General features: G+C 34.9%; 1 protein-coding gene across 1 annotated transcript; it reads right to left on the reverse strand.

Annotated features, from left to right (window-relative positions):
• Window positions 1-20,725: 20,725 nt before the first annotated feature.
• LOC146993223 (uncharacterized protein F54H12.2-like) lies at window positions 20,726-21,271 on the reverse strand. Its single transcript, XM_085808174.1, has one exon. The coding sequence runs from the start codon at window positions 21,269-21,271 to the stop codon at window positions 20,726-20,728; it is 546 nt and encodes a 181-aa protein (XP_085664300.1).
• Between the last annotated feature and the right edge of the window lie 6,699 nt (window positions 21,272-27,970).

Below are 27,970 nucleotides of genomic sequence, written 5' to 3' on the forward strand. Positions count from 1 at the left end.
AACACGTCACAGCCATCCGTAAATAACTTTCGTCCAAACTAAAATTTTTTACTCCAAATTTACTTTGGATGCAGGAAAAGAAACATTAAAGGATTCAAAATGAAGATACTCATATAAACTTTCCGAAATGAAATGTACAGTATTTCATGAAATATTCACTTAACTTCTAACTCATTTGTAATTTTATTAAATCATATGTAATGAGCGTATGTGAGATACGAAATGCATTCATATGCGAAAAAAATAACAAACATTTAACTATCTGGCAATGAATCAAATTATATTGGAAATGAAAAGTAGGAAAAATATATCTGTATGGAAAATCTTGATGACAATTTCTGAGTATGTTTTTTTCGATTAAAAATCGTTAAAGGCTCCTAGGTTAGTAATGAACTACTAAATTCGGTCAATTTTCATCAAAAACGCCATAAGAAGTTCTCCATACTGGTAAAATATTACTTAAATTCTTTAGCTTCGTGAACTCTCTCAGACATTGGCAAGACCAACGGCTGTCAGGGCAATACAAGATAACTATGTGTTTAATAGGTTACTTCAAAACTATGAAAGAAATAACGTTTGGGAAAAAAATATGGACATTTTCAAGAAAAATATTTTTTTTTATGTTCTTTCGGTATTATAACTGTAAACAAAATGCAAAAATTAAGTAAATACGTAGATAAATCTCATGAATAAAGGTAAATTAACATGAAATGTTTCCTTAACGTTTATATAAATGGAAAACAGTGATCGTAATATATATGAAAAAATAGTTCATATACAGTGCATTAAAACTTTGCTACCGATCTATGAATTCATGGAAATCATCGAAAAAAGTCATTTATCACGATTGCTTGCTTACAGTATAATCTCTTGTCGTTTTAATCTTTTTGCTTTTGAGTTGTAGTATTTCTGAATCTGAAGCTTTAAAACACAAAATCACTCTGATTTATCAACTTGTGCCTAAATGTATAGTACAGTCAACCAAATGAAATATTTTAGTATAAGTAAATGTACTACAGACAAAATAAAATTAAAAATTCATAATTATTTTTCATGCTCTGTTCATGAAACTAGTCCTGACTTATCCCATTCGGAACATTTGCAGAAAAAATATTCGTTTCTTGTTCATGTTTTTGCATACTCAGATACTAAGTTTGTTGGAAATATGGGACTTTCTTATTCCACTTTATATTTCACTGTTAAAGTCTGGCTTGGGAAAATTGTTTTCCTTGGAAAATGGCATATTTGTCCTATATGTCTGCGACTGTTCTAATAAATTACATTACTAACAAGTGTGAATAAAATCTCTAGTTATACAGGAATTATCTTGAATGTTTCCTTAATCTGAAATGCAAAATGTAACCCATGCGCAAAAATAGAGCAAGTTTATCTTAAAAAGTTCTCCACGAATACATCTTTTATCGGTCCTTACATGCTTTGTATTTATCACTCAAGTTCATTGTGTACCTTTCTTTTATCTAATTTGTGAAGTATTTCGGTTTGAATACTAACATTTGAATTTGTTTAACTGATTTTAAAGTACATGTATATTTTGGTCAATGCGTGGGGAAATGAGGAACTGTGGCACTGAGTGTTCTAAGCATTCCATACTGCATTTTTCTTAGTACAGTTCAGCTAAAAGAGAAATGTGCTTCGTACTTTGTGAAAATTTTGGTTACTTATTATGTGTCATGCTCATGATAAATAAAAATGTTATACATGTGCGCAGGACTGTGTGGTTCTAATGTTTAATTAAAATAATGCTTTTCAAAGAAGTGTGGTTTTTCTCATGACATATTAAAACTGCGTTAAAATTTTCAAAGTTGGTTACCATAGTATATCATTATATGGACTTTCTGTTATTATTACCTATCTTGTATAATTATTTGGGTGTAATTTTATTTACTATCTACGAGAAGTTAAATGTCAAAAAAGCTGTAAAATTTCATTATTAAGCAATGTCAGTTTGAAATTTCTATCTTAAAATGATTTGTGTTAGGTCTTTTATGTTAATTACTATGTTAGATCATTATTTGGAATTCTACTCAATATTTCGCGTAATGTATCATAACTATGTAGGAGTCATTTGTCAGGTACGATAAATTAAATTTCGTTCTCAAAAGGGTGTAAGAGTTAATGCTAAATAATTAATTGACAATGGGAAATATGGGTATTTTTCAATGTTACAATTTTAATTTCAAAGTTACAATTTTAATTTCAAAGTTACAATTTTAATTACAATGAATGTGTTAAAAATATTCCAAGTTAACAAATTTTTATATTCCAAGTTGGAAAAAAGGCGATAAAGTTTCATTTCCATGGCTGAATATTAATTCCATGTGTATTATAGACTTTAAGTTCTCCTTCACATAATGTGACTATAATTCAAATTTAAAATAGTAAGTTACAATATGGATATTCTTCTCTGTAGTTAAAATATAATTCAATCTTCTGTACCTTGTTAAGAGAGTAAGATAAGTTCAAATAGAGTAGTGTTTATAAAGTTCTGTGGTAAATGGTGGAATCATATTAAGAATCCGAGTGACGTTTTCACATGAAGGAAAAATCAAGGTACAGTGTATGTTTGGTGATTTAAGTAGGATGTGTGGAAGAAAATATAAGATGTTTTTGTAAAATATTTCAAAGCGTGAGCAAAATTTGTGTTAGTAGTATAAATGAGTCTTACTGAATAAAAGGGAGTGTTCTGAATATATATGTATAAATGTACGTAGAGTAAAATAAGAAGAAATGAAGTACTATTGGTACGTATGTAAACTTAACTGGGTAGAAATGCTCCATGCATTGGTTTGAGTGGGCTTCATATCATGAAAATTTATTGCTCCTTATAAGATTTGTTTAAAGTCAGTAGGTCTTACAATAAAGAAACATGTGTAAGTCTGATTTATTATGAAGAAAAGTAATCAGAAATACAACATGAATATCTTTTATAAGTTAAATATAAGGGTAAATGTGTAAATGGAAAGTGTAAAATATTACATTTGTCAGACATAGTTTGGTGTAAAAGGGAATCAACAGAGTTTTGTATAGTTGGCGAAAACGTTAATACAGTCATTAATAGTTAGTACAATACATTAGAAGGAAAAGTTCTGAGTATCTCCAACTTAATAGGAAAAAAATAAGAATGTAGTATTCCAGTTAAAGTATATAGAATGAGCATTGTGTATATTGGTTTAAAGTTACAGAAAATATTATCTAGTGAAGTTATATTCATGTAAATTCCAGCTTAAAATTTCAAAGACAGAGAAATGTAGGTAAGTTTACTTTTGGAGAAATGGAAATGTAACATCATATTGTATTTAAAACAAGGGGAAAAAATTAAGGGTAAAATAAAAATATAAAAAAAAAAAATTTAAAGGAAAGGAAAGAAAAATGAAATTTACTTTTGGTAGTAAAATGAATAAGGGAAAAAACAAAAAACTGCTTTTTTGTAAACAAAAAACAAAAAAGAAAAAAAAAAAAAAAAACTCAAAAAAATTAAAATTATGAAACTAAATATTACTTTTGTAAAAAAATTAAGTTAAAATGTAGTAACACCTTTTTTTAAATAAAAAGCGGAAAGGAAAAATTAAATTTGTAAAAATAAATATTATTGTAAAACCAAAAAAATGTTTAAACAAAAAATTAAAATAAAATAAAGTAAAAATACGAAAAGGAATAAATTATGGAAAAAAAACTTTTGCAAAATAAAAAAGTGAAAATAAAAAATTCAATTCGTAAAAATAAATATTACTTTTGTAAAACCAAAACGAAAGTTAGATATATATATAAAATAGTAAAATTACGAAAAGGAATAAATTTGGAAAAAAAAAAAGACTTTTGCAAAGTAAAAAAGTAAAAAGAAAATGTAAATTCACTTTTGTAGAAATAAACGTCAATTTGCGAAAATTAAAAATAAAATTTATGTTTGGGAAAGGAAAAACATATTAAATAAAAAATTAATGAATTAACTAATAAATTAAAAAATAGTAAGAATGAGATGAAAAATGAAAACAATTAAAAATATCTTAATAATAAAAAAAATTGAACTGTGGGAAAATCTTACATTTAAAACAGCAACGAATAAAGTAATGATTAAGAAGCCAATAGAAATCCTAGCGGTCGTGTAAAAACAAATGTGTGACGCGGTTTTCATGTCAAAGCGTATGCGCAGACTTTCAGCCTTATGACATCAATGGTGCAAATAAGTCAAAGGGATAAAGAGGGTTTCAAATAACAAGTTTGATAAGCCGGGTAGCTGTGTAAAAACGTGCAGGTCTTTCATCTCAGAGATGGCGGGTTCGAATCTCAGCGGTGGAGTTATTTTTAAAATTCAGGGAAAATAATATTAAATTCATTAAAATGGATTAAAATATAATGGAATCAATTAAAAATAATAAATTAAAAGTGATGCCATGCCAAACACGTGGCTCCAGAGCTCGTTGCCACAAAAAATAAAAACTTCGAAAACATAAAATCGTTGCCACAGAATAAAAACGAAAGTTTGATGATGTCATTCCGTCTACGTCCTCTCATCCATCTACGTCACTTCCAGTTGTCACGTGACCCAAGATGGCGGTGGCGGCACATCAAGGCACACCCTCTGTTACGTTATCTATTGTTCTCTTACGCCATATATTGTTCTATTACGTTCTATTACAATCCAAAAATTCTAAAATGAAAAGGTGGTGTGGTGGTGTATTTAATTATGGCAAAGCACACTAGGGCTATCTGCCTAAGGGGAGGGATGCCTTCGTGGAGGACTTTCTAAGGGAAACTGACTCGTATACACGTTACACATGTTGAAAACCACGAAAACACCCATGCAGCCAGCCCGTTCGCGGGATTCCAATCTCGGACCGAACTACCAGTGTTCAGCGTCTTTACCGCTCGGCCGCTGGTGGGCCTAAAATGAAAAAAGAAACTGAATAAGAATAACTAAATACGTAAAGAAAATTATTCTTCAAAGATATGTGCAGTTATTATATGTAAATTACTCAATTGTTTATGATTTCAGACTTTACTATAATTTCCCATTTCTGTTTCCTCATATGACATAATTATTGAGCCAGATTAAATTAAAATTAAATTGTATAATCTTTGAACCACTAGTCCACATAATTAGTTTGAATTTGACTGTTCTTGTTATTTAAACCTTTGTCTGATCTACGTTCTGATCGTCAATTTTTAAGAAATTTTTCAAAAAATTTTTATTACTTTAATTTAAAGCTTATATTTTTAGCTTCAAAAAACTATTTTTGTTTTGTCTCTCCGGTGATTAGAAGTAGAGTTATGGCTGTTTTTTTTCTACACCATGAACCGGAAATTGCTGTTTAAAAGGCCGGAAGTTGCTGTTTAAATTGCCGGAAGTTGATGTTTAAGGGACACAGACTGCTCCAAACAAGAATATTTCATTTGAATACTGTTGGCGATATTCGAAAGATGATTTTGAAATATATGTATTATTATTATGTGCTTGGAAGCAAGATTACTTTCGAAATTTCAGTATCATATTTGGCAAAATTTCCGTTTGTGTTTACATACTGATTTGATTACACTCTGAATTAGCAAGCTTGCTGTTATTCAGTATTATTTTTTATCTCATTCTGCTTTGTTATTTTAACATTGTGATAAAAATATTTTCACTTTATTATTGTAAACGTCGTAATGGGTCGGCGTGGAACTTTTTGTTCTAAAAAACGGCGATTTGCTGGAAACAGGTATACTGTCAAAGCTTCTATCAGTGAATCGAAATTAGGAAACAATAAAACATTTTCTGAAAATTATAATGAAGCTAATAATGCTGCTGGTAATGAAGCTGATAATAGAATATTCGATGTTAAAATTCTAAAATCTTTATTTTCTGCATTATCCTGTCCAGTGTGTTTCGGAACTCAAAACAATAATGAGAGTTTTAATAACGTATCATACCAAAACAAGTGTTTGTTGAGTTGAAAACATTGTGTCTTGGTTCCTATATACCTATATAGGAGTAATACAGTTTACTAATTCAGAAGTCAAACAACAAAAATCAGCGTTATATTTACAAAATTTTCACAGGACTAGTTTCGATGGTTTTACCGAACCACCATCTTCAGCTGCAAAACCGCAAATGAACAAGATAGGAAATAATGATTAGATAAGATAAGAAAGCCTGGACAAGAATAAGCAAGTGGCGCCATCTGTTGGCGAAACCAGAACTAAAACATAATTTTTCTAAAAGCCGAAGGCAAATTTGGATTGGAATTAGGATCGTTAACTAGAACACAAAGATTTTTATGAATGTGAAATGCCTCTAGAAAATCCAGTTCTCCAATGGAATATGTTTTTTGAATAATTTTGGCAGCAGAAAAATTGAAAGTGTGATTTTCGGACCAACAATGTTGAGCAACAGAAGACTTCTGTGTTTCCTTTTTTCTAACATATGCCTCATGTTCTTTGACGCGAAATTTTAAGGCTCTCTTAGTTTGGCCAATGTAAATTAAGCCACACTGGCAAGGAATCCTATAAATACCCCAGGAATTCATATCCGGAATGGGGCCCTTGAGTATAGAAGTCGGAATTTTATTGATGGGAGAATAAACAACCCGAAAGTTAAATTTCTGCAAAATATGTGCAGCTTTATAGCTAATTGATGGAAAGAAGGGAATGACAACAGAATTTTTATAATCTCCTAAAATAAGAGTGTGGCTTTTAGTGTGTTGAGATGAGAATTTTTTAACTGCTTGATTAATAATGTTGGGTTAAATTTAGGTACTGCCACGTATCCATTAGCTAAATATTTAGTTTCTAGATTTTCCACTCTATTAGACAATAACATTTACACCATAAAAAATTCAATAGAGTTTGTAAAAAAGTTTAAAAACATTTCTCCTAGTAATTTACTCATGGTTTCTTTTGATGTAAAATCCTTATTCACCAATGTTCCAGTGGAGGGTGCATTAAGATGTCTAGAAACCAGACTTCGCGAATTTCATTTCTCTTGCATCGAAATTGATGAGCTAATTTCTCTCACTCAACTCTGTTTGAAACAAACACATTTTGTTTTCCAAAATAAATATTACAAGCAAACTGAGGGATTAGCCATGGGAAGCCCCCTCAGTCCCATCCTGGCTGATATCTACATGCATTATTATGAATCAAAATTGTTTGAAACTTTAAACTTCCCGGCATGGTTCCGCTACGTAGACGATACTTTTACTCTGTTTGAAGGTAATAAAGATGATTTAAATAAAGTTCTTTCAACAATGAATTCTATTGATCCTGCTATTCAGTTCACTTTTGAACTTGAGACTTGCAATTCTCTTCCGTTTCTCGACATTCTGGTCACACGTAACACATCCAACTTCAGTACTACAGTTTACCGTAAACCTTCATCGGTTTGCCTTCCACCACACTTTAAATCATGTCATCCGACTAAACAAAAGTTAGCTTCATTTTATTCCTATGTTTTCCGTGCTCTTCAAGTTTGCTCCTCCAAACTAGCCCTTCATGAAGAACTAAATTATTTAAAAGCAATAGCTATCAGTAGTTAGGATTTGAGTATCCCTGCACCCCGGAAGTGCAGTCGTCCATGACCTTCAAAAGTACTTGGATGAGCTAATGTAGTAGTAGGCGGTAATGTAGGCGAGACTGTTTGTCATATACTATGTTTTTCTAAAATGGGATTGCTTTAGTTAGAGACTGACCTCTCGGTTGTTGACTTTTGGAACATGTTTGTTGTCGATCGGTAGGTCGATCGGTAGGCTCAAAGCATACCGGTACGATAAGAATAAGGAAAAAATTACAGAATGGCATATCCCCGATATGCTACGTAAAAAGATCATAACGCCCATCTCAAGTAGTTATGCTAGCCCGGTGGTTTTATGTAAGAAAAATAATGACTATCCATTGACACATCCAAAAAGGTGGCGATTCGCTATTGACTACCGTAAATTAAACTCCATAACTAAATATCCGCTATATCCGTTACCTATTATTGAAGAAATTCTAAGGAACATAACATCGACCAAATATATGACGACTTTAGACTTAACGACTGGTTATTTTCAAATAGGGGTTAGGCCTGAGGACGTGCCTAAGACTGCTTTTATAACCAAGTCTGGCACTTATGCATTTCTGCGTATGCCGTTTGGCCTTTCAGGGGCACCGGCAACATTTCGGCGATGTATGGACATTGTGTTAAGGCCTGTTCTTGGAAAGTCCATATTTATCTATTTAGACGATATCATTATTACTAGTGATAATCTCGACTAACATGTACAGGATTTAGGACAGGTGTTTTCTTTATTAAATGAGGCCGGTCTAAAAGTTAGTGTCGAAAAGTGCAAATTTGCAGCCCCTGAATTAAAATATGTAGGTTACAAAATATCTCAGAAAGGAATCTAGACAGACGAATCAAAAATAATTGCTGTACAAAAGTATCCGACTCCAAACACGGCGAAGAAGCTCTCTTCTTTTCTAGGACTTTGTTCATATTATAGGTCCTTTATAAAAGATTTTGCAGCTATTGCTGAACCATTGTTAAAATTAAAAAGGAAAAAGGCAAGATTCTCGTGGACGGCCGAAGCCAATAGTGCGTTCGAAAAATTAAAGCAAGCATTAACGCAAGCCCCTGTGTTGAAATTTCCTGAAAAGGATGAGAATTTAGAAATTTCAGCGGATGCTTCGGATTATGCGGTAGGAGCGGTACTTTCACAAAATCAGCAGCCCGTGGCATTTTTTAGCCGAACTTTAAATCTAACACAAAGAAACTATTCCGCGACCGAGAGAGAGGCACTTGCAGTTCTGTTAGCAGTGCAAAAGTTCCGAGTCTATTTTGGAAAGGCGCCAATAACAGTGTACTCTGATCATGCGGCGGTAACTAGATTGTACTCAGGGAAAAACTTATCCCCAAGGTTAATAAGATGGGCACTCAAGCTACAAGAATATAATCTGGTAATCAAGCATACCCCCGGAAAGGAAAATTTCGTAGCAGATGCCCTATCCAGAATTAAAATAGATGAAGAAGGTAATACTGTAAAGGTGGCAATGCTCACAGCATGTACAATAAATTCCCGAGAAACTGTAATAACCGAACTGGGTAAGGATCCTGAGTTTGGAAGCATTTATGAGTATTTAAAGGATCCTGAAAATTTTAGCCACCAAGATATTGTGGCGATAAGAAATAGGGCGGCCCATTACGAACTAATAGATGGTCTATTATTTTATACAAAAACTACGAATTCCAACAACGAATTTCGACCTGTTATCCCAGCTAGTCTTAGATTAAATATCCTGCAGGAGTTGCATGACAGCCCTTTAGCCTCTCATGCTGGTATTCGAAAAACTATACAACGCGTACGCGAGGCAGTCTATTTTCCTGAACTGCAAAAGTTAACAAGGGCGTATGTCCAGTCCTGCCCAACATGTCAAGCAGTTAATTATATTAATTTCCGCCCGGCCGGGTTTCTAAATAGTATTAAATCCGAATTTCCAAATGAAATAATTGGCATCGATTGATTGGGCCCTTTCCCAAAAAGTCAGTTAAATAAAAGTCGCTATCTCCTTGTTATGGTTGATCATTTTAGTAAGTGGACCGAAATTGTTCCCTTAAAACGAGCCTCCGCGAAATTAGTTACTGATTCTATTTTAAATAAATATATTTTAAAATACGGGGCGCCCCTAAAAGTTATATCGGATAATGGTCCTCAATTTGTAAGTAATGTATTTGAAGACATGTGCCAAAAACTGGGCATACGTCATTTAAAAATGGTCCCGTATCGGCCGCAATCAAATATAGCGGAACGGGTCAATAGAAATATAGTGAAAATTATCCGTAGTTATGTTAAAAATTTTCATAAAAGCTGGGATAACTATGTCAATGAATTTGCTTTCGCCCTTAGGACCGCAAAACATGATACAACGGGGAAAACTCCTGCTGAGTTATTTTTAGGCAGAAAGATTATAACGCCGTTAGATAAATTATTTTATGTGCAACAAAGAGCCCCAGAATTTAAAATGGGTGATATAGAAAAACTAATTAAGGAAGCAGAGAAGAATACTGAAGTAGCACAGAGAAAACAAAAACTATATTATGATTTGAAACGACGGGGAGTAACTTATAAAGTAGGGGATGAAGTGTTAAAAATTAAGCATTCACTTTCTTCAGCACCAGAAGATAAAACTGCCAAATTTTTTCCACGATTTGAAGGACCATATGTCATAGAAAAAATAACTCACGCTGTAGTGGTGTTAAAAGCCAGAAATGGTGAAACATGCTCCGCAAACATTGATCAAATCAAACCCTACTATGATCGTAATAAAATGCAAATTTTCAAAGATCTTTTGCAGGATCCGGCACGGCAGACACGGCAGGCACAAGCTCCAGAGGTGGAACAACGTCAAGCACAAGGACAAGCCATTAGGAGGCAGGAGCAATTGAAAAGAAAGTTTTTCCGTTGGAAAATTGAAGGTAACAAGAAAAAGAAGCCGTTCCACCGTCCAGAAAAGAGAGCTCACGAACACCCCCAGAATGAAGAAGGGAGAAGTTCGACGAATGCAAAGAAAGCCAGGAGAAATAACGGCAACTATAACCCGGCTTCCAAACGGAAGATCTACTCATCGGACAGGACTCTCCACAGCAAATGTCGCCGAACTGCGGAAGGGCCACCAGCGGCGGAGGAAAAGGTACAAGGAAAATTTGAACGGCCAGCAACGAGGTCCAAGCAGGAAGGCGAAAGAAGTGTCCCGGTTCCGCCAAGACCAGCTTCCATCAAACGGCCAAGACCACAGGCAGAGGCGAAAAAGAAGGTATTCAAGGGTGACCGAACTGGAGAAAAAAGAAAGCTTCTAGAGGAAGGCACTGAAGGGCGAGCCCGCACAAGAAGGAGGATAAATCAAACGAGAATCTGCGCTACCTTCCAGGACTGGGCTCAGAAAAGAATGTCCGAATATCACAAAGATAAGTAAAATTTTATGTTACTTTGCAAACTTAAGTTAATCTTTCATTCTTACTGCAAGTGGCAGATTTCAAGAAGTTTTACCTCATGCGAGGTCTACCTTTATCGCCGAAAAGGCGAGAAATGAGTTGTTACCGATTTTGGTATTATGTTTTTCAATTACTCGCGCGTAAAACTAAAGTTGATGTATAATAGGAATGTGTAAATACTTAAATATTGTAAAAGTTATTGTATAAATTTTATTTAAAACATTCTGGCAAGAAAGAAGTTTTAGTCTGAAAGACTTTTTGAAATGTAGTATTTCAATGTAGAAGAATTGGCACTTGCTTTGAAAAGAATAGAAGTTAACAATGTACTACTAATGTATGTTTTAAAATGCGTAAAATTAACGGCATGTTAATATGTTCTTATATACAATGTGAACTGTTATTTTAAATGTTAAGAAATACTATGATATGGTAAAAGTGAAAGTAATGCAAAAAAATTTTAAAACTTATTCGTGTGACTGAAAAAAGACCAAATTATGGTGAATAGGTGTTAAAGGTTGAATGAATGTAGTTAGGCTTTCTGACGCTACACTTCAGAGTTAGCCACTTTCATAATAGTACCTCAGGGTTTAGACTTGAAGATAGGGTGTGTTACGAGGTCTTGTCATGTTGAATTTTAACACGTTAGTGTTTTGATTGTAGGAGGCAGTGTTGAACACGTATACATAAACACATTCGTGTTTGGTGTTCTTTTACAACACATGTCAGAGAGCACGGGGAGAGATAATTAAAATAGTCATGAATGAAATAAGAATGTTAAGAGAAATATAAATATGCATGTTACTTGCCATTTCATTGTGTAACATTTCATTAAACTAGGTTTCCTTCCAGATCTCTGGAAGGAACCAGATTTGAATAAAAGCTCCTGTTTAGATGCAGTACAGGAGCTGCTATTGTAAAAACAATTTTTTTTTAAATTTCTAGTTTCTAGTGAGAAATGTTTGTAAAAGATTGGCCTTGCGTTAGATTCTAGAGCTAAAAGTTTTCAACAAGGTCGTTTTAGACCTCAGTTTCAAACTAATTAACTCTGGCGGGAAGTATGTAAGGATCTTAAGTTTTACTAACGTTTATTTTATTTTAAATCTTTACTATCACTTCTTATTTTCTACTTCCGGCCAGAATTAAAAGCGTTAACTTATTTATGCAAAATTTGTCTGGCGAACGCCAAGTACTTAAGTTGTGGCTTTTTGCCAAGCGAGAGAGAGGAAGGAGTTAGTCGAAGCAGGCCGCTTGCCTTAGAAGTTTTACTCGGTTGCTGTTTGCCTTCCAGGCCAGAGGTTTAATCCTCGTGATAATTTTTAAACGTATTGTAGTGTTAACAGTTCTCTGTACTACATACGGCTTCCTGTTAATATAAGGCCAATCTTCCACGTTTATTATTCCAAAGTTAAGTTAGAGTTTAGTTATATTTTTATTCTTACGTTCAGACCACAAGTAGTTGGTCTCTGTATTCCGAAGTACGGAAATTATTGTAAAGAGTGAAAAATGAAGGGTTTTGTATACCCTTCCTGTGTATCTTGTCTACTTCCCACAGTTATTGAACATAGCTTTAGTAAGCTCCCTGTTCCGAGTCAGGTCTGTGCATGTTCGCAAAGAAAGTAAGACGGAACATTGAACCTGATAGTGGCGCCCAACGAAGAAGAATAACCATGGCCGAGTTTCAAGAAGAACCTGTGCTGCCTGCAGAAGCGGCTCAGAATCCAGAAATGCCAGCTGCCTCCCTGGAAGGATTTAGTTACATCGTCCAGACCATGCACGCTTCGATGATACCAGAAGCAACATTTAATGGAAACTCACCGGTAACCAGTTTTTTGGAAAAATTGGATGACCACTTCATGCTCTACCCCGTGCACGAGTTTCAAAAAGTTACCTTAGCTACCAGCGCTTTGAGGGGCCAAGCGCTTAACTGGTTCAAATGTATAGGCAGAAGTCTCTTGGGTCAAGCAGGAAGTCCCACCTATACTTACTAGAATTTCAAGACTGCCCTAGTAAAAGCCTTCCCTGTCGTAAGGGATCGTGCGAAATTAGAAACGGAACTTTTCAGCATATATCAGCAAAGAATCGAAAATCTCTCAAGCTTTATTTTAAGAAAAATTCACGTCTTCAAACTCTTGTATGGAAACCGTCCGGATCCTGAGATAATTCAAGTGATTTTGCCGAGGTTACTTCCCCAAGTGCAAGACTTTATTGAATTAAGGAATCCGACTACACTGGAGAAGTTATTTGAGCTAGCAATCCAGTTTGAAAGTAGAAGAACGGCGGACATTGAAAGAAGACGCCAATATCAACAACGAAACCAATTTGGTGCGCCAAGACCACAGCAAAGTCAAGCACACGGCTACGGAAGCAAAGCAAATCAGTGGGCAAGGAAACCCGAGCATACAAAAACAGCCGGCGAACGTCGACAGTTCAATAGTAATCCAGGAAAAAAGTCTCAAGGCCAGTGGAAAAAGAAGGAAAGCATGGAAATGAAAAATGATTTAAACTAAAACGGATTTCTGCTGACGGGAGGGTGCGGAAATCCGAAGGCCAAGAAAACCCCTCTTCCTTCAAGTTAAATACAGTAATGGTGAAAAATTTGACTCTTCCGAAGATTGAAGTGTTGGTGAATAATATCCCAGCCACCGCACTCCTGGATACAGGCGCGCAGTGTTCCTGTGTGGCAGAAGATTTTTTAGGAAGTATTTTCGTAAATATCGCATATATAATTCGGATAATACGACAGTGTTAGCTGCGCAAGGAGAAAGATGTAAGTGCATAGTTAAATTACCGCTATACATCCGTATCAAGGACGAACAAGTAAAGGTTATGTTTTTCATAGTAAAGAATCTGCGAGCACATATTATCTTAGGAATAGATTTTCTTTCAGAGGCACAAGCAACGCTGGATTTTAATGAAGCGTCCCTTAAGCTGACGATGAAACCAGTTCGAGAAGAAAAGGCTGAACCACCGATGTTAAACCTTGACCACCTGCCTAATGAAGAGCAACGAAGAATCCGACAAGTGGTAAGTGAATTTGCTTCGTTATTTAGTGATATTCCAGGATTTACTCAGGTTACTAACCATAGTATTGACACCGGAGATTCAATGCCAGTCCGCCACAAAGCATACCGGTATGATAAGAATAAGGAAAAAATTACAGAATGGCATATCACCGATATGCTACGTAAAAAGATCATAACGCCCATCTCAAGTAGTTATGCTAGCCCGGTGGTTTTATGTAAGAAAAATAATGACTATCCATTGACACATCCAAAAAGGTGGCGATTCGCTATTGACTACCGTAAATTAAACTCCATAACTAAATATCCGCTATATCCGTTACCTATTATTGAAGAAATTCTAAGGAACATAACATCGACCAAATATATGACGACTTTAGACTTAACGACTGGTTATTTTCAAATAGGGGTTAGGCCTGAGGACGTGCCTAAGACTGCTTTTATAACCAAGTCTGGCACTTATGCATTTCTGCGTATGCCGTTTGGCCTTTCAGGGGCACCGGCAACATTTCAGCGATGTATGGACATTGTGTTAAGGCCTGTTCTTGGAAAGTCCATATTTATCTATTTAGACGATATCATTATTACTAGTGATAATCTCGACTAACATGTACAGGATTTAGGACAGGTGTTTTCTTTATTAAATGAGGCCGGTCTAAAAGTTAATGTCGGAAAGTGCAAATTTGCAGCCCCTGAATTAAAATATATAGGTTACAAAATATCTCAGAAAGGAATCTAGACAGACGAATCAAAAATAATTGCTGTACAAAAGTATCCGACTCCAAACACGGCGAAGAAGCTCTCTTCTTTTCTAGGACTTTGTTCATATTATAGGTCCTTTATAAAAGATTTTGCAGCTATTGCTGAACCATTGTTAAAATTAAAAAGGAAAAAGGCAAGATTCTCGTGGACGGCCGAAGCCAATAGTGCGTTCGAAAAATTAAAGCAAGCATTAACGCAAGCCCCTGTGTTGAAATTTCCTGAAAAGGATGAGAATTTAGAAATTTCAGCGGATGCTTCGGATTATGCGGTAGGAGCGGTACTTTCACAAAATCAGCAGCCCGTGGCATTTTTTAGCTGAACTTTAAATCAAACACAAAGAAACTATTCCGCGACCGACAGAGAGGCACTTGCAGTTCTGTTAGCAGTGCAAACGTTCCGAGTCTATTTTGGAAAGGCGCCAATAACAGTGTACTCTGATCATGCGGCGGTAACTAGATTGTACTCAGGGAAAAACTTATCCCCAAGGTTAATAAGATGGGCACTCAAGCTACAAGAATATAATCTGGTAATCAAGCATACCCCCGGAAAGGAAAATATCGTAGCAGATGCCCTATCCAGAATTAAAATAGATGAAGAAGGTAATACTGTAAAGGTGGCAATGCTCACAGCATGTACAATAAATTCCCGAGAAACTGTAATAACCGAACTGGGTAAGGATCCTGAGTTTGGAAGCATTTATGAGTATTTAAAGGATCCTGAAAATTTTAGCCACCAAGATATTGTGGCGATAAGAAATAGGGCGGCCCATTACGAACTAATAGATGGTCTATTATTTTATACAAAAACTACGAATTCCAACAACGAATTTCGACCTGTTATCCCAGCTAGTCTTAGATTAAATATCCTGCAGGAGTTGCATGACAGCCCTTTAGCCTCTCATGCTGGTATTCGAAAAACTATACAACGCGTACGCGAGGCAGTCTATTTTCCTGAACTGCAAAAGTTAACAAGGGCGTATGTCCAGTCCTGCCCAACATGTCAAGCAGTTAATTATATTAATTTCCGCCCGGCCGGGTTTCTAAATAGTATTAAATCCGTATTTCCAAATGAAATAACTGGCATCGATTTATTGGGCCCTTTCCCAAAAAGTCAGTTAAATAAAAGTCGCTATCTCCTTGTTATGGTTGATCATTTTAGTAAGTGGACCGAAATTGTTCCCTTAAAACGAGCCTCCGCGAAATTAGTTACTGATTCTATTTTAAATAAATATATTTTAAAATACGGGGCGCCCCTAAAAGTTATATCGGATAATGGTCCTCAATTTGTAAGTAATGTATTTGAAGACATGTGCCAAAAACTGGGCATACGTCATTTAAAAATGGTCCCGTATCGGCCGCAATCAAATATAGCGGAACGGGTCAATAGAAATATAGTGAAAATTATCCGTAGTTATGTTAAAAATTTTCATAAAAGCTGGGATAACTATGTCAATGAATTTGCTTTCGCCCTTAGGACCGCAAAAACATGATACAACGGGCAAAACTCCTGCTGAGTTATTTTTAGGCAGAAAGATTATAACGCCGTTATATAAATTATTTTATGTGCAACAAAGAGCCCCAGAATTTAAAATGGGTGATATAGAAAAACTAATTAAGGAAGCAAAGAAGAATACTGAAGTAGCACAGAGAAAACAAAAACTATATTATGATTTGAAACGACGGGGAGTAACTTATAAAGTAGGGGATGAAGTGTTAAAAATTAAGCATTCACTTTCTTCAGCACCAGAAGATAAAACTGCCAAATTTTTTCCACGATTTGAAGGACCATATGTCATAGAAAAAATAACTCACGCTGTAGTGGTGTTAAAAGCCAGAAATGGTGAAACATGCTCCGCAAACATTGATCAAATCAAACCCTACTATGATCGTAATAAAATGCAAATTTTCAAAGATCTTTTGCAGGATCCGGCACGGCAGACACGGCAGGCACAAGCTCCAGAGGTGGAACAACGTCAAGCACAAGGACAAGCCATTAGGAGGCAGGAGCAAAGTTTGAAAAGAAAGTTTCCCCGTTGGAAAATTGAAGGTAACAAGAAAAAGAAGCCGTTCCACCGTCCAGAAAAGAGAGCTCACGAACACCCCCAGAATGAAGAAGGGAGAAGTTCGACGAATGCAAAGAAAGCCAGGAGAAATAACGGCAACTATAACCCGGCTTCCAAACGGAAGATCTACTCATCGGACAGGACACTCCGCAGCAAATGTCGCCGAACTGCGGAAGGGCCACCAGCGGCGGAGGAAAAGGTACAAGGAAAATTTGAACGGCCAGCAACGAGGTCCAAGCAGGAAGGCGAAAGAAGTGTCCCGGTTCCGCCAAGACCAGCTTCCATCAAACGGCCAAGACCACAGGCAGAGGCGAAAAAGAAGGTATTCAAGGGTGACCGAACTGGAGAAAAAAGAAAGCTTCTAGAGGAAGGCACTGAAGGGCGAGCTCGCACAAGAAGGAGGATAAATCAAACGAGAATCTGCGCTACCTTCCAGGACTGGGCTCAGAAAAGAATGTCCGAATATCACAAAGATAAGTAAAATTTTATGTTACTTTGCAAACTTAAGTTAATCTTTCATTCTTACTGCAAGTGGCAGATTTCAAGAAGTTTTACCTCATGCGAGGTCTACCTTTATCGCCGAAAAGGCGAGAAATGAGTTGTTACCGATTTTTGTATTATGTTTTTCAATTACTCGCGCGTAAAACTAAAGTTGATGTATAATAGGAATGTGTAAATACTTAAATATTGTAAAAGTTATTGTATAAATTTTATTTAAAACATTCTGGCAAGAAAGAAGTTTTAGTCCGAAAGACTTTTTGAAATGTAGTATTTCAATGTAGAAGAATTGGCACTTGCTTTGAAAAGAATAGAAGTTAACAATGTACTACTAATGTATGTTTTAAAATGCGTAAAATTAACGGCATGTTAATATGTTCTTATATACAATGTGAACTGTTATTTTAAATGTTAAGAAATACTATGATATGGTAAAAGTGAAAGTAATGCAAAAAAATTTTAAAACTTATTCGTGTGACTGAAAAAAGACCAAATTATGGTGAATATGTGTTAAAGGTTGAATGAATGTAGTTAGGCTTTCTGACGCTACACTTCAGAGTTAGCCACTTTCATAATAGTACCTCAGGGTTTAGACTTGAAGATAGGGTGTGTTACGAGGTCTTGTCATGTTGAATTTTAACACGTTAGTGTTTTGATTGTAGGAGGCAGTGTTGAACACGTATACATAAACACATTCGTGTTTGGTGTTCTTTTACAACACATGTCAGAGAGCACGGGGAGAGATAATTAAAATAGTCATGAATGAAATAAGAATGTTAAGAGAAATATAAATATGCATGTTACTTGCCATTTCATTGTGTAACATTTCATTAAACTAGGTTTCCTTCCAGATCTCTGGAAGGAACCAGATTTGAATAAAAGCTCCTGTTTAGATGCAGTACAGGAGCTGCTATTGTAAAAACAATTTTTTTTTAAATTTCTAGTTTCTAGTGAGAAATGTTTGTAAAAGATTGGCCTTGCGTTAGATTCTAGAGCTAAAAGTTTTCAACAAGGTCGTTTTAGACCTCAGTTTCAAACTAATTAACTCTGGCGGGAAGTATGTAAGGATCTTAAGTTTTACTAACGTTTATTTTATTTTAAATCTTTACTATCACTTCTTATTTTCTACTTCCGGCCAGAATTAAAAGCGTTAACTTATTTATGCAAAATTTGTCTGGCGAACGCCAAGTACTTAAGTTGTGGCTTTTTGCCAAGCGAGAGAGAGGAAGGAGTTAGTCGAAGCAGGCCGCTTGCCTTAGAAGTTTTACTCGGTTGCTGTTTGCCTTCCAGGCCAGAGGTTTAATCCTCGTGATAATTTTTAAACGTATTGTAGTGTTAACAGTTCTCTGTACTACATACGGCTTCCTGTTAATATAAGGCCAATCTTCCACGTTTATTATTCCAAAGTTAAGTTAGAGTTTAGTTATATTTTTATTCTTACGTTCAGACCACAAGTAGTTGGTCTCTGTATTCCGAAGTACGGAAATTATTGTAAAGAGTGAAAAATGAAGGGTTTTGTATACCCTTCCTGTGTATCTTGTCTACTTCCCACAGTTATTGAACATAGCTTTAGTAAGCTCCCTGTTCCGAGTCAGGTCTGTGCATGTTCGCAAAGAAAGTAAGACGGAACATTGAACCTGATAATGTGAAATGTACTTTTTGTTTCATTTGATTACTTATTGTATTATCAATATAACATCTCACATGGTGTAATGAAAATAATGGGTTAGTTCCCATATTGGATTTACATCGAAAAATCGTTTTGATTTTTTTTAAATGTTCATATTAATTTTTGATACCTTTATATATTTTACAACAGTAATATGTTTTTTGTTTCATTTGATTTTTTCATTGTATCATGCATACAAGAATGATTATTTTGTATTAAGCTTCTGTAATCCTTTAGAAAAAAAATAAAAAAATGGACCTTATCCAAGAGGTCCGGTTTTAGTATCTTCTTGGAGGAATTTACATTTTATTAATTTCTTCAAGGCAGATGCTTTTACCGGAAAACAAAACAGTGGAATAGAAAAAGGCAGCTCATAAATAAGTGTAAAAATGTATTATTTATCTAAATATGATATTTTTTTTTTCAGAGACAAGAAAAACATTGCATTTGAAAGAAAAAAAATCCTTTTTATTGATCAAATTGTTTGTGTTACACACAAGTGCGATGTAATTCTCGCACAATAGCATCATCATTCAGAATAACAAAGTAAGCAATTTTAATTACATAGCTTTCATCTCTTATACATTCACTTTCATATTCAGTTTTTTTCGAAGAAACACAATCCAACATGCTATTATATAATTTACTGCATGCCGAAAAAAGAGCTATTTGTTCATTTTGAATGTATAAGTAGCAATATCCATATTGTTGTTGTGGTTGGTGGTTAGCTTTATAAATATGCTTGACCACGTCGGCATTCTTCAGAATTTTCAGGTAATGACGATTTCCTTTCCCGCTAGTGTTTTCATCGTAAAGAGCATTACGAATGCAGTCGCTTAGGTTTTTAAAGAAAAAATGATTAATTTTTTCAACGTGTACTTCTTCAACAGGAGTGTTTTCGGAGTTTCCAGTGTGCAAATAGCCGTAACGTTCCATCGTCGACTTCTGAAGCGTTAGTGATGTTTTGCAGGAATAACACGCATATCGCATATTTATCAAAGACACACAATTTTGTTTCTTGGCATGAAAAGCATGACAACAGCGGCAACGTTTGAATTTTTTTTTTTTTTTTAAATTCCCTAATAAAAATTTCATTTTTTTTTTCTTATCTTTCGTGCTGAGGTCCTTCAAAGAGTACCCTCTTACCATACAAAATATAAAATAAAGAGCAAATTTTCCGCAGGATGTACTGGTATCATCTTGAAAGCATACTTTATTATAAAATGTTTTGTTAGCGTTGGTCATTAAAAAGTTTAAAATATTTTTGTTAGATGGAGCAAGACCATAACTGTCGAAGTAATATGCCGTGCTGTTTTTCTTAAAATATATCGAAATCCAGTGGCTCCCAGGTAAAGTATGCGGATCCGAATTCACTATAAATGAGGAGTAATGTCTCTTTCGTAAGGGTATGAAATCGGAAGGATATACACCTCCAAATGTTTTTTTTGATTCGACTGTCGCCACAGGCATATTGACACAAAGTTAAAGTATCCATTACCGCCTTTGTTCGAAATGAATATTTCTGTATATGCTTTTAAACATTTCTTCGTACACTTGATGTTTCTTTGATGGGAAAATTTCAATAATTTTTTCGGCAAAAGCGAGAAAGAATGCAATGCGCAGGTTGGCTATTTTATTGGGAAACATCATATCGCCTATACTTCGAATTACCTCCTCGCCTGCACCCGCCTCCTTAGCTAGTTCGCTAATTTCATTTCCGTATATTTGCAAAACTTCGTCCATGATTTTTAATAATCTGTCGTGACTCCGCGTGACTTGTCTATTTCAATTATGTTCCTGTATTCAGCATAGACTATCAGGGTAACTGTTTCTGGCAAGGCCGCTGCAAATTTAATATCAATGGCTATGTTTCCGCTCTTATTTATGCTTACATGGCTTTCATTAGATGCCATATCTGGAGTCAAATCAACGGCATATAATGTATACCCATCCTTGTATTCATCAAAGGAGATATTGATGTTGGGGCATGAATGATATCGATTTAAATCTGTAAAGATGGTTAAATAACTTCGCCCATAAAATGTTTTTTCGAAATTGGGCTGATAGGGTTTGGAAGGTATCATCTGTCCCCCATTTAATATGCATAGGTAGTTTAGGTTATAGTGATGAAATTTAAAAGGATTTCTGTTGGTGCTTCCATTATAGGCGGCATTAGATACAAAACCTAGAATGAGACGTGTGGGTAGCTGACCAATAAAAGCGTTTGCTATAGTTGTCGATTGCAAATCGCTCGGTATTGCAGAACTTTTTATGTCAATCCTATGAATGGGCATCTTAATAACTGTTAGCATAAATTTAGGTATTTTTCATAATGAAACTCGAAAGGCATACGAAACGAACGTGCGCCAAGGTATATATTGGCGAGAGAAAGTAAAGCTCGTGTGCAATGCAGAATATTTGATTTTCACCCTAGCTACTTGTACCTGGCCAAAGGTCTAATCCAGTAGTACTTTCTTCTCTTTCAGGTACTACGGCAAAGTATATTCCTGTTTATTTTTCTTATTGCCTAATATAGGTAAGCCTGATGATATTTAGTACTGATGTTGATTCTCTGTAAGTTATTCTTTTCAATACTTCAGAATTTTAATGTACGTGAACATTATTACTTTTGTTATGCTTAAGTTAAGCAAAATTATCCTATTAAATAAAGATTTCGTAGTTAAAATTTTTGATTTATGATTCTTTAATTCTGTGCTTGAGGAAACGTACTCATTACGCCTTCAGTGCTAATGCACAACCAACAAGTGATTATGAGACTGAGAAATTGAAATTTTGTAATGTTGTAAGATTCCAGGGGCATGAAGTGTTAAAACTCTTTGTTGAAAATACTAGTTACAAAGTTTATATGAATAATTGTAACAAATAATAATGTCTATTCTAAAAGAATCAATTTGTATAGAAAAATTAACAGATGAAAATTATTCAGTGTGGAAGTTTAAAATAAAACAACTTCTAATAAAAGAAGGTTTAGATGATGTTGTATTCGAAGAAAAACCGGAAACTGATACTGATATTTGGTTAAAGAATGATCGTAAAGCTAAAGCTTTAATGTGTCTAAACATTTCGGATTCGCAAATTATCCATGTTTTACATAGTAAATCTGCAAAAGAAGTTTGGCAGAAGTTAAAATGTGTCCATGAACGTGTAAATTTAACAAATAAGCTATTTCTTCTTAGAAAACTATATTCCATTAGATATAATGAAAGTTCTAAAATGCAGGAACATATCAAAGGAGTACTAGAGTTGGCTGAAAAGCTGCGTAGTATAGGTGAAGAAATTAAAGAAAATAACTTAATCGCAATACTACTATGTTCTTTACCAAATTCATACAACTCCTTAATAACTGCAATAGAAAGTAAATAGGAAGCTGAATTGTCGCTAGAATATGTTAAAAACAAACTAATAGATGAGTATTGTAGACGTGTGGAAACTAAGAAAGTTCAAAAGTACGATTCAGTTGCTTTAAAAAGTAAAAGCGAAAATAAACCAAAGTATGTTACACAATTTTGTACTTATTGTAAGAGAAATAACCATACGATAAATGACTGTTTTCATTTAAAACGCAACGCTAGAACCTCCCCGAAAACAAATGTAAATAATATTAAAATACGAAATTATTCTCAAAATTATAAAAGTAATGCATGCCAAATAGCAAATACGCAAAGTGTAGAAAACATAACAAAACTTAAAGAAAATAAGTATCTTAAAAGTATTGAAACTGAAAATTCGCCGATTCAGTTTAATCAAGTTCTAAAAGTGGAAAATAATCATGAAAATACGCAAACGCAAGAATGGGTTATCGACTCAGGAGCCTCCACTCATATGACGAGTAATAAAAATTTTTTCTCTCAGTTAAATGACTCTAATAAACAAATAGTAACTGTAGCCAATGGTGCTAAATTAAATTCTTATGGTATTGGTGAAGGTTATTTTAAAGTTCAAAACTTAAAGGGTCAGGTTACACAAATAAAATTGGAAAATGTATTGTATGTACCAGGTTTAGATAGTAATTTACTTTCTGTTCAATCTGTTACCAATAAAGGTTGCATTGTTACATTTGATGGTAATAAGTGTTACATAAAGCGTAACAATATACTTGTAGCCGACGGCAACGCTCAGCAAGGTTTATATAAATTGATCGTAAACCCAATTGATGAGAAAGCATACTTAGCTAATAATGTTTCATGTTCAAATACGAACTGTATACTAAAATGGCATCAAAGATTAGGCCACAGAAATATAGATGCCATAAAAACACTTGAGAAAAATGATTTGGCAGACGGCATTAAACTTGGCAAATGCACTCATAGTGTGGAATGTTCTATTTGTGTAAAAGCGAAACTAACTGAAGCACCTTATCCCAAAACTAGTTTTAGATCTAAAAATCCACTGGATTTAGTGCACACAGATGTGTGGGGGCCAATTGAAGTCAACAGCTTAGGAGGGAAAAGATATTTCGTAACTTTCATTGATGACTATTCGCGTTATACTCAAATTTATTTTATTACTTCAAAAGATGAAGTATTCGACAAACTTAAACAGTATGTTGCATCGACAACAAATAAATTTAGAAAGAAAATAAAGGTTCTCAGATCCGACAACGGTACAGAATACTGTAACGAAAGTACTGAAAATTATTTAAAGAAACTCGGCATTTTTCACCAAACTTCGGTTCCTTATTGTCCGGCACAGAACGGCGTCACAGAAAGGAAAAATCGCTCTTTAATAGAAATGACAAAAGCTATGCTAATAAACTCTAAATTACCGAAAGGATTCTGGGCTGAAGCAGCAGCTACTGCTGCATATCTTCAAAATAGGTTACCAACTAAAGCCACAGATAGAACACCATATGAATTGTGGAATGGTAGAAAACCAAACTTAAGTCACTTACGAGTATTTGGCTGTACAGCATTTTATTATGTAAACAAACAAAAACGGCGTAAATTCGACAACAGAGCCGAAGAAGGAATATTCGTAGGATACGATTTACGAAGTAAGGGATACAGGATTTATGTAGGTGGAAGAAAAATAATAGTAAGTAGAACTGTTAAATTTTCAGAAAACGCGTCTTTACCTGACAAACTTTCAGAAAATAATGCTGAAGATTTAGAATTAATTCACTTCAATAACTCACAAGAAGATGAAGAAAATAATGAAGAAACATCTCTTGGCGATGATTTTACAGAAGATTCAAAAAGTTCCGAAGAGTTAATTAAATGTGAAGAAAATGTAGAAAGAAGGGTTTCTAGCAGATCAACCAAAGGGGTCCCACCGGAAAGATTCTCTTATAAAGCAGAAGACGAAGAATCAATCTTACTTAAAATTAAAGATCCAGAAAGCTTTGAAGAAATTCTAAACTTACCAAAACGTGAACAAGAAGCTTGGATCAAGGCTATGCAAGAAGAAATACATTCTCTAAAAGAAAATGAAACCTATAAACTTACAGAATTACCACCAGGAAAACATGCAGTAGGCAGCAAATGGGTGTTTAAGACAAAATATGATGAAACTGGTAAAAATATAAAATACAAAGCACGCTTAGTAGCCAAAGGATTTACTCAAAAATACGGCAGTGATTATGATGAAACCTTTTCACCAGTAGTGAAACACACTACGATAAGAGTTTTCTTAGCATGGGCAGCGTATAATAATGCCAAGGTACATCAACTAGATGTTAAAACAGCTTTTTTGTACGGCAACTTAAATGAAGAAATATATATGGAACAACCAGAAGGATTCGTGGTTCCGGAAGAAAGACATAAAGTTTGTAAATTACAGAAGTCGATTTATGGTCTCAAACAAGCAGCTAGGTGCTGGAATGCAGAAATTGAAAATACACTGAAGAATCTGGGGTTCAGTCAAAGCAAAGCAGATCCATGTCTTTTCACAAAAGTGGTTCGTGATAAAAGAATTAATTTAATAGTGTATGTTGATGACATCCTAATAAGTTCTACAGAAGAAGCACTAATTCTTAAAACAATTAATGATTTAAAGAAACGTTACCAAATAACGCATCTTGGTGAAGCTAAATATTTCTTAGGCATGGAAATAAATCGCAAGGAAGATGGAAGTTATCTCTTATCACAGAAAAATAAAATAAATCAACTTGTCAAGCAATTTCAACTTGAAGAAGTGAAACCCGCCAGCACACCAATGGAAACAAACTATTATAACCTAAACAAGGAAGAAAATCTCCTAACTTCAAATGATAAATTTCGCCAAGCTATTGGAAGTCTTTTGTATATATCGTCTATCACAAGACCAGATATCACAGCTTCGACTCACATACTCAGCAGAAGGTGTAATAATCCACGTCAAAAGGACTGGAATGCTGTTAAAAGAATCATTAGATACTTAAACACGACAAAGAACCTATCCTTACAAATTTCGTCGAGTGAAGAACCTAATATTACAGTTTATTCAGATGCTGATTGGGGACAAGATATTGAAGATAGAAAATCTACATCAGGAAGTGTTATTTTATTAGGAAGGAACTGTATTTCATGGTTTTCAAGAAAACAAACTTGTGTTTCTTTATCCTCAGCAGAAGCTGAATATGTTGCACTATCGCAAGCTACGCAAGAACTATTATGGCTATTAAAATTAACAGAAGATTTCAATCTACCCCAAACTCTACCGATAAAGGTATTTGAAGATAATCAGTCTACTATAAGACTTGTAGAATCTGAAAAATTCAGTTCACGCACTAAACATATTGATACAAAAGTTCATCATATACGCGACTTGAATAACAAAGGAATAGTAAAACTTGCTTATCTTTCAACAGAGCAAATGATTGCTGATATTATGACAAAACCAATTCCTAAAGCTAAATTTCAGTTTTGCAGGAATGAATTACAATTGGTATGAGTTTCATTAGCAAAACAGGGGCAATGTTAGCATAAATTTAGGTATTTTTCATAATGAAACTCGAAAGGCATACGAAACGAACGTGCGCCAAGGTATATATTGGCGAGAGAAAGTAAAGCTCGTGTGCAATGCAGAATATTTGATTTTCACCCTAGCTACTTGTACCTGGCCAAAGGTCTAATCCAGTAGTACTTTCTTCTCTTTCAGGTACTACGGCAAAGTATATTCCTGTTTATTTTTCTTATTGCCTAATATAGGTAAGCCTGATGATATTTAGTACTGATGTTGATTCTCTGTAAGTTATTCTTTTCAATACTTCAGAATTTTAATGTACGTGAACATTATTACTTTTGTTATGCTTAAGTTAAGCAAAATTATCCTATTAAATAAAGATTTCGTAGTTAAAATTTTTGATTTATGATTCTTTAATTCTGTGCTTGAGGAAACGTACTCATTACGCCTTCAGTGCTAATGCACAACCAACAATAACTCCTTTTTCTAAAGCCTTTTCGTGTGCTATTAGGATGGAGGGAGCCACGCTGACTTTTCTCACGTATAGTTTTGCTAGCTGAATTCTAATTTTATAATTGTCGTTTGCCGACATCAAAGTGAAAACATCTTTATGCCTTTCCAGTTTAATGCGTACATTAACCCCGTTGACTAACAATTTCGGTTGAGTGGCCAAATCGAAGTGCAATGGTCCCACGAGGTCGAGGCTTTGGCTAAGCTTGCAACGATTGGCACGCGTTGTATAACCTTCGTTTTGGTCTCCCACAACATCATGCTTAGATGCAGTATCTTTTGCAAATAAGGCAGCACTCAGTAGATTATCTTGACCTGATTTGGAATAGAACAACAAACTTTCCAAAAGGGCTCTATAAGAATAATTCACTTGTGATGAAACCTGTTTATCATATTGAACAGTCGGAAAACAATGTGTTTAAAATATAATTAACAGGTGCCACCCCGTCGGCGTCGGTGAGATTGGTATCGTTTTTTTTTTCGTTATTTTAAGTCGTGTGTGTAGTATCGTATGCACCAAATCCAAATAGTGTTCACCATTACCGCTAATGTAAAATTCTATGGGCGTCTTATCAGACAATGAAGATACGGGGTGGATTTCCACAAAGGAAGAGGAATCGATGCCCAGTTGTACCATTAAAGAGATCCAATTCGCTCTTAAGGCATATGACCCCCTGTGTTTCCATTACTATTAATCTTTATGTAAAAATATCTGCTTTTGTCTTACAACGCTTGCTCTTTGATTGACGATTTTTCCTCTTGCGCTTTCTTTTTATACCTTCTCCCCTCTGTAATTTTTCAAAAATATCACTTTTTATTTTATTAGAGGTCTCACGTAACCTGCTCCGAGCAGAGTCCTTAAATGACGATCCCGCTGCAACATCTGACAAGACGTTCTTTCCTGTTTGCATCAACTGTTTGCCCAAATAACGACCGGCTCTAAGTGCCAACGGCGTAATGTATCGGCGCAAATCTCCAAAAAACCCATAACCTCGTTGGTGAGGTATACCTTGAAAGTAAACACCACCGCCGCCACCAACTTGAGCACAATAATAGGATTCGCACTCTTTCTGATTTAAGTGCATTTCTCTAAGGATGTTTTAAGAAAGTGAGAGGAAAGCTTGAAAAATCTTCAATTTATATAGTTTTCTTACGGCGAAAAGACAGGACTACAAATGTTTTTCCTCCCGTAAAGGTAATTTTTTTCCCGCTACTCGTTCTCAGTTCTATTTCTATCGTTTCCACATAGTGCTTTCGCAAAGGAAAATATATAGTTTTTTCATAATGCTTCACAATTTGATCATTTTTTTCATTCACGCAGGGAATAACCCTTAGCAGCGGAACATGCACATCTCCAACGTGATGTGATTCGATTAAATCGCTGTACACAAAAATTTCTGTAATGCCCCCGTCCAGTTCTAAAGGATAGTCGCTTATATATTTTCCGCTCTTGAAATGAGTGTTGACGAATCCCAGCATGTCTGCCAGCCCTTTCCCAAATGCCAGCTCCGATTCTGGAGGAACTTCTAAAAACACTTTTGAATTCGCTAATTGTCTTAAATGTACGTGTTGAAATTCGC

This window comes from Stegodyphus dumicola, chromosome X1 (assembly GCF_044657685.1).
Source record: "Stegodyphus dumicola isolate Sdum_Otavi_A_Nest chromosome X1, ASM4465768v1".
Taxonomy (NCBI): domain Eukaryota; kingdom Metazoa; phylum Arthropoda; class Arachnida; order Araneae; family Eresidae; genus Stegodyphus; species Stegodyphus dumicola.

Bases quoted from the DNA above. Each gene is read 5' to 3' on its own strand.
- LOC146993223 (XM_085808174.1), bottom strand. From the start codon at position 21,271: ATGCCCATTCATAGGATTGACATAAAAAGTTCTGCAATACCGAGCGAT.